The sequence below is a fragment of the Anarrhichthys ocellatus genome, unplaced genomic scaffold, assembly GCF_004355925.1.
Source record: "Anarrhichthys ocellatus isolate YVR2014 unplaced genomic scaffold, GSC_Weel_1.0 scaffold16, whole genome shotgun sequence".
NCBI classification, from domain to species: Eukaryota; Metazoa; Chordata; class Actinopteri; order Perciformes; family Anarhichadidae; genus Anarrhichthys; species Anarrhichthys ocellatus.
The window spans coordinates 582,678-590,304 of NW_022280046.1; the positions used below are offsets into that span (position 1 = coordinate 582,678).

Genomic DNA, 7,627 nt, shown 5'->3' on the forward strand with positions numbered 1-7,627 from the left:
TTTTTGCTGTGACAGGCTGGAGGGAGAATAAGGCATTAGAGATCCAACACTGCTGACAAACTCACAAAAAAACCCCCAAAAAAAACTCTACTTTCAAACAAGCATGAGACAGGAAGCAGATGACACTACAGTCAACTAGGGCAAAAGCTCCAGGATTGGCCAGAAGTTAATTCATACAGATATTTTATTTCGTACGTTGATTGGAAAAAACAATAACCGAGCACAGTTTCAATCAGTCTGTGTCTCGGTCTCACAGTACCAGCACTAACAGCAGTATTTGATACTTTTCTGCAACATCACGTAACAAGATGGGAACTACCAGCATGTTCTTCGTTTCAGCACAGTAATGAGAAACCTCTGTGCATGGCTTTGTGATAAACTTGAAGAGTTAGACCATTAGTGAAACAGATAAACAGACATTACAGTTAGTTAGCATTAAGTTAATGAGAACATAGAAGTGTTAGTGAGGAGGTCCCATGAAAACCTCCTGAATCCTCACAGGAAACAACTGTTGTTTTTTGTAGAGACAGTATACGTGTTTATGTCTGTGTTCAGGTAACCCAGTTTAGGCATTAAGATTGTAAAAAAATAAATAATAAAGTTATGGCTTTTGCAACCGCTGCCAGAAGGGAGAAAGTGTTGCATTCCCTTGAAGTCCTTACTCTTTTGAGGAACCAAAAAAAAGACACCAGAAGATTTGTTTTTGAAATTGAAAGGCAGTCAAGTATCAAGTTGTTATTTTTGAAGTTGTCGACCTACAAGTCTTGTAAAAAAAACACTTGTTAGCAGTGAAATAGCACGACAGGGAGTTCACAACTACACATAACATCATTCTAGAAACGACGTGCCAAGTTGATCGTGTCCAAAGCCAGAGACGGTACATGGACAGGTTTGAAGTACATGACAGACGTTAGGTCTTCAAAAGGCAAACTATATTCTGTTCCGTTGATCGACGCTACCGGCCCTCTTTCGGTTGCATATGATTTGAAGAAAAAGGCCCTCTGACGGACTCATGCGCAGACACAAACACACTCTTCCTGCTCACTTTTTATGTACAGGATAAATCGACAAACCGTTCCGTCTACCAGGTGAACACCACTTTGTGTTGTGACTTACTGTGCAGCAACACCAATGCAGAGTCATTAGAAAGCAGAAGCCCGTGTGGGGGGTGGGGGGCCAGATACTTAGGCTGGATGCTGCTGCTGCCATCAAAGCCTGAGAGAAAGAGTGGTTTCAGCTTTGTCTTCTCCCGGCCTGATCGTACTGCGGGCGCGTTGCTTCAAATATTACTGGCCGTCTGGAAGGATCTGAGGAGGGGTTGTTTTTTTTTGTCTCAGTCATTTTTTTGCATTTTTTCCTGGTTTTTCTGAAGCTTTTGGTGGACGACTTTTAAAGTGGTGAGAGAATTCCCCAGGAACAGGACGAGAAATGTCAGTGCCAGCATAAATACCTGGAAGAAAAAAAAACTGACTTTAACGGGCTTCGTCACAGGTCATTTCAATAAAGAAATAGAGTTAAATATGTGTGCTGCACCAGCCTGATGCAGACAAACTTTCCCTGCACATATTTTGATTTAAACTCATATCACCAACTCTGAATATGGCCTGACATGTGTATGTGACGACACTGCTTAGAAATAGAAAAGGCGAAATGTAATAATTATGTAAAAAAAGAAGCCCGTCAAGCTTTTTCCTTTTCACCAAACAATATAATTCTGTCTCGACATAACTCTTTTACATTTTTGCAATGTATCTGCCAGTGGGATCCTTACTTGCCACTCCTTACAGTCCTCAAGTCCTCCCAGGCGAAACAGGGTCACCGAGTTGTAGAGCTGCCAAAACTGTGCAGGAAGAGGAGGCATTATCTTTCACAGTGTTGCCGTGTGATCCGGTGGCACAAGCAACTTTCGCTTTGAACACATGCGTTTAATGCAGATTGAACACTAAACAATGCATGCAGGTGTAACATGGATCGTAAAGTTGTAAAAGGTTTCGACTTACATGGCCAAAAAAGAGGAATGGCAAAAGGAAAGTGAGGCCTCTCCACATCCAGGACTGAAATCCCTCTGCAGAGACACAAGAGTGTAACAGCGACCTCGGGACAACGTGACACAGAATACTAAATAAATGGAGGCCATGTCGGTACAAAGTTGTCAATTAGAGATGGTTGTGGAAGCAAAATTCACTGAAGCACTCAAACGTCTGCTTGTTAACAACAGTCTCCGTCTCTGACCTTTACCCTATTTTTCCAGACATGGTGTTGCAGATGGCTCAAGAGTTCAAACGCTCAAAATGACTACCGCCAAAAATAGCGTACAACTCACCCACTGTGAGGTCCAGCTGATTTCTCTCCCCCAAAGTCCGCAGCCGGTATAAGCAGCCGCTCTGGTAGTAATACTGGAGGAACTGAACGAAGCCTGGAGGACAAACGGGTTGCAAATATGACAAGATGACCACACAGACAACACTGTGAGGTGATGAACAGATCAATAAGTTTCAGACTCATATCTCAGTGCTGGAGAGGAAAACTGCTTTACAGGACTAGCATCAGCTCATCAGATGATACTTTAAACTAATAAAAACGTAAACAGCAGCTTGTAATGTGAAGCTCTGACCACCAATATTGGATCATTATGTTCTCAAGACAAAACAAAAAGAGTCACATTGTCTCAGTTTAGGCTGAAGCTTTTTTCGAATGAACATCCGTCTGTTTGACATTTACTTCTCACCCAAAACTCCAACTACAGAGCTGCATCACATCGCTTACCCAGTCATACACGAGTCTTCATGTGATGTACTAGATAAGGACCGTAACCACCAGTGTGAGCAACACGACTTCTGTTTTCTGGTGGGAAGAACTGTTGCAGCCTTTTATAAAAGGCAACGACTCTCAGCAGGCGAGCGAGGAAGTAATCTACAGTCTGACGTCTGTGCGACACAGAAGGGTTCATGTCTTTATCTAATTAGATCTGAACACATCTAGATGCCAATTAATCCACTGAAATTGAGTCCGCTTGAGGAAAGTCGTGTTTACTTCCTCTAAATATGTTGAGATGTCGAGCAACTATAAGCTTCCCTGACGGTTCACTGTAGCTGAACAAACAGTGTTGCAGGTGGTCCTAGAGCTGCTCTGGCTTTTGGTCCACTGTCGTACCGAGGTGTGACAGAACGACAGCATCTGAGGGGAGAACACAGTCCGAGTGGCGTTTTGAACTCTTGCACAAACAGTAAATTGTTAGAAGATGTTCTATTTAGATTGGGGCGCTGTCGTCTGTTACGTTGTAGCGTAAAAATCCAGACTCGAAACATGAACGCAAGTTCAGCATTTTCTTACCTCCTCTTTGTTATTCAATAGCGAAGAGCAACATACAAAACGTTCGAGACACTTTGAACTTACACCATTTGCTGACAACTATTTACTAATCAAGCAAGAAAATAATTGGCAGATTAATCAATGCTGAAAAAAGAATCATTACTTGCAGCCCTACATTTGGGTATTCATTAGGGGGAAGAGAAAAACACAAAGATGCATATGTAACAGTAGTTGTCCTTTATCTCCCCCAGCTGTCACCGATGATGTAATACTGACTGACAGCACATGGCCTCAAATGTCCCAAAGTGTGGCTACACTTGACCAAAGTCAACAAGGATCCCGTGAAATGCAATGTTGGTCATGAGACAACAAAAGGAGGGACTACATGTTCCCTTTTTATACAACCGCACATCACACCAAAGGAAGAACCGACTGCTGCTTTTTGAGAATTAACCACCTTATGTTTGGTAAGCAAATAAAATGATTCCACCAAACACACTTAATAAATAGATTCAATGAGGATTCAATGCAGATACGACTAAAGTACATCAAACGCAAACCCTAACCTCCACATAAATGTTTCTGGTTATGACCCAAACAACATGACCCGGAGAGCCTTCACGGCATACAAACAGATTCACTTCTTACTCTGATAGATGGAGAAGGCGAGGAACTGGCTTCTGAACCTCTGGTACATGGGCCCCTCTGGCCTAGGACACGACACAAGGGTAAACAAAAACAAAATAAAGGAACTGTGGCCTGTATCGTCTTTACCTGTACGTGTTGATATGAAGGCTGAAAACAACGTCGCACTGAGAAATCAAAGACAGAAACTCACCAGGTGAGCATCACACCCGACAGAAAGGTGGACACGTAATGGTGAGACACCCACCAACCTTTGATCCTAGAAAGCATAAAAAAGGAGAAGAAGAAGACCCGGTTATTAAAAAAATTCCTCCAATCATAAAGAAATCATAACTCTGAACAAGTGCGCTCTGGTGGTTTTACTTCACAGCCTCTGGATCGACGGCACAACGTACCTGGAGCCGTTGCTCATGAGGATGCTTTCCCTTATGGTCAGTGTGCAGTAGTACCACACCAGCAAAAAGTTGAAGATTTCATCAGTGACTCTAAAATGAAATAGCGAGACACTCATTAGATTTTAATAAGTAAGTAATCAGCAGTAGTGATCGAGGGGAAAAGGTTTTCTCACCGATAGTTGAGCAAGAAGAGGCAGGTTATTGCTCCGAACATCAGGATTATCGTCATATAAAGCTTGAACTTCTCATACTCGTCTTTGTAGGCAAACCTATGTGAATAGATTGAGGTCAAAATGAAGATGGAACAAACACAAATCCAAAGTCTAAACCGTGGTTGTTCACACCGTCCTGAAGGCTGAATACTTTACATACTTTGCCTGGTTGCTGAGAAGCGTTACGTTCACGTTGCCGAGGACCAAATTCAGGTACAGCCTGAAAACACACACAAAAAAACAACAACTATTCACCGATAATATTCACCGAGGACCAAATTCAGGTACAGCCTGAAAACACACACAAAAAAACAACAACTATTCACCGATAATATTCACCGTCTAATGTTGAGTGAATTGCCGACAAGCAAAAGTACTGACCCGTTTCTCTTTGGCAAGTATGCTTCCATATCAAAAAACACGTTTTCTTTTTCTTTAATTTGTAATCTGATATCCGTTATTAGTTCCAATTCTTTCTCGTCACATATTTGTGAACCCCTACGGAGAAAAGACAACATGAGCAGTGGAATAATTATTGTTTTGCCATTTAAAAAAAATTACAAGGAAATTGTTTATCTTCTAAACATTTGATAAGCCCCAAACCAATGATGCAGTATACCGACTGTGGTGTGAGTAAGTGATCTGTTGAATGCAGTTTTCGGTCCCGATCAAAGAACACTTACTTGGACAGGCTGCACCTCAAGTCTTTCAGGCATTTCCTCTGTTTACTGATGGCACCGCTGCATGTTGTCTGAAGGTTGGTGAGCTCTTCGAGCTTCTGTCTGTAGATTTTGTGAGTTTCCTAGTCGACAAACAAACACACGAGGTGAGCGGAGGGAATCTGGAACGACTAAAAAGTAACAGGCGATAAGATGGACAAATGTGCCTTTCCGCACTCACAAATGTATCACAAAGAAGTGCTGATGGGCGATTAACGTACATTGAATGTCATATTGAAAAGACTTCTTAGAAAGACCGAAATGCTTCATCTCGCACAAATCTTTGCCACGTCAATGGACAACACGGAAGAGCTTGAACAGAGTCTCTATTCAGCAGAGATAGAAATGCTTCAGCCTGTGAAGTCTTGCTTGACTCAGAACAGAAACAGCCCATGATGCTGTAAAATGCATATTTCGGTACGTAGAACATAGCTTTCCCCCCCATCAGCACTGGTTTATGACACCGAGTGTGTGGAGGTGAGGACGCATCGTCAGCAGAGATGATACTGTGGTCCTGTGAGACCTGTCATTGATGTTCAAATGTACATAACATACACCATCTTTGACAGTAAATTTCCTTTGACTGATGCAAACCACCAAAAGAAATGTTAAAATAAAAAAAGCAAACTGGCAGCTGATCGCACTAGAAACTGTTTTCTATGCAACCACATATGTCACATGGCAGTTCTGTTATACCCACAATTTTAACACGTACATGGCCATTTAACGTTTACCACAATCAACAGTCTGTAAGTCTCTTCAAACCTTAGATGTAGGATCGATGCACGCATGTACAAAACCAGCAATCAGAAAGGAAGCAACCGACAATGAATGGGAGACTGTCAGTGCAGGTGAGATATTTCACACGAGTTCTTCACCAGAATGTGTAATTTAAGAACATCCCCGAACAGTTGACAGTCACTTTCATCATCTCTCCCTACGGATCAGCTCCAGATTTTAAATGATGGCACAACAGGCCTACGTCTCAGTAGTCTGATGAGCAGAGAGCAACACCACAGACGACATGATGCTATACTACACCTCAAAGTGAACTGTATTCTTTCCTTTTATCGACTTCTTCTTACATTATTCAAGTTAGCTAGCCTGCTATAGCATGGTAATGGTGAACGACGATGCATTCGATGTCTAAGACTTTATTAACTCGAGCAACAGCGGGAAGTTGCCTTTAAAAACCCTCTGTGCAACTTTGGTATCAATCACGTAACGTCAACATTGATCAATCGAGCAATACCACGCTCTGTTGTTAGCTAAGTTACTGTAGCGTTAGCTGCTCGTTAGCCGCAATACAAGATACATGCTACAGCCAGCAATCGACGGGGCTCTCGTTGTAAAGTCATCTGTCACCTGTAATTGTTGATATTCCTCGTCTATTTCCTCCCACTCCGTCTGAAACTTCGGTTTGGACATTGTGGTCCAGTAGCTGATGCGAGAGGAGAGCAGCTTCACAAGATTTCACTCTCTCCCCACCACCAGGGCTGACTGTCAACTCGTAAGCTTTTTTTTTTTTTAAATGGGCCGTAAAGAGCATGCGCATGCCGTAACTACTTGGCCTCTGATTGGCTTGCTGCTCCTTTGCCGTGATTGGTTGGGTTGATATCAGAATATCAGGATGAGCCAATCAGAGGCCGAGTAGGGCGGATCAGAGTGCCTCTATAATAATATGATAATATATAATATAACCACTGTCCGGACAAACGTTGAGCCTGTAGACTCTAAATACAATTTTTTTTTTTAGATACAAAAAATACAAAATTTGTAGACTTTTTAGCAACCAAAGTTACCGTACACACTTCTGTTGCCAGGATACAGCCAATGTTTAGACCCCTCTAGGTTGCGACACCAGCTATAAACGTTAACCACTTTGTCTTAAGTGTCCTGCGTTTACAAGTGGATTCAGTTTCATTAAGTCATCTGCTTGGACACATTGCTAAGGTACGAGTACTTTGCTTTAAATTAGTGTTTGATGTCCTAATTTTGCCAGTGTTAGGTTAAGTTACACCGTATAGTAGCGTTAACTAACATACTAACGTTAACAACTTTCGTTGTCCTTTATCCTAAATGTCAGTTCATGTGCATAACATCCTAATTTTTGTTTTAAATCAGTACTGTCTTTATGAATTCAATAAATAGGCATGCTCTCACGATATGTACACATGTTAATGTATACCATAGGCTGTAATAATAGAATAGTTAAAGCTATGTGCTGTTTTTGTCTTATAACTATTTTGTTTTTAGTGAAACTTTCCTCTTATGTGCTCACATTTCCTCCACATGACATATTATTTATGTTATCGGTATTTTTTTTGTCAAGCTACTCCCAGTC

At 41.7% G+C, this 7,627-nt stretch overlaps 1 protein-coding gene across 1 annotated transcript; it reads right to left on the minus strand.

Annotated features, from left to right (window-relative positions):
* Positions 1–166: 166 nt before the first annotated feature.
* Positions 167–6,792, minus strand: tmem120b (transmembrane protein 120B). Its single transcript, XM_031855990.1, has 12 exons — positions 6,649–6,792; positions 5,248–5,366; positions 4,946–5,062; positions 4,725–4,784; positions 4,526–4,621; positions 4,353–4,442; positions 4,151–4,216; positions 3,961–4,022; positions 2,324–2,416; positions 2,001–2,065; positions 1,772–1,840; positions 167–1,450 (listed from the first exon to the last, which is right to left on the minus strand). The coding sequence occupies exons 1-12, from the start codon at positions 6,709–6,711 to the stop codon at positions 1,334–1,336; spliced, it is 1,017 nt and encodes a 338-aa protein (XP_031711850.1). The 5' UTR covers positions 6,712–6,792; the 3' UTR covers positions 167–1,333.
* Between the last annotated feature and the right edge of the window lie 835 nt (positions 6,793–7,627).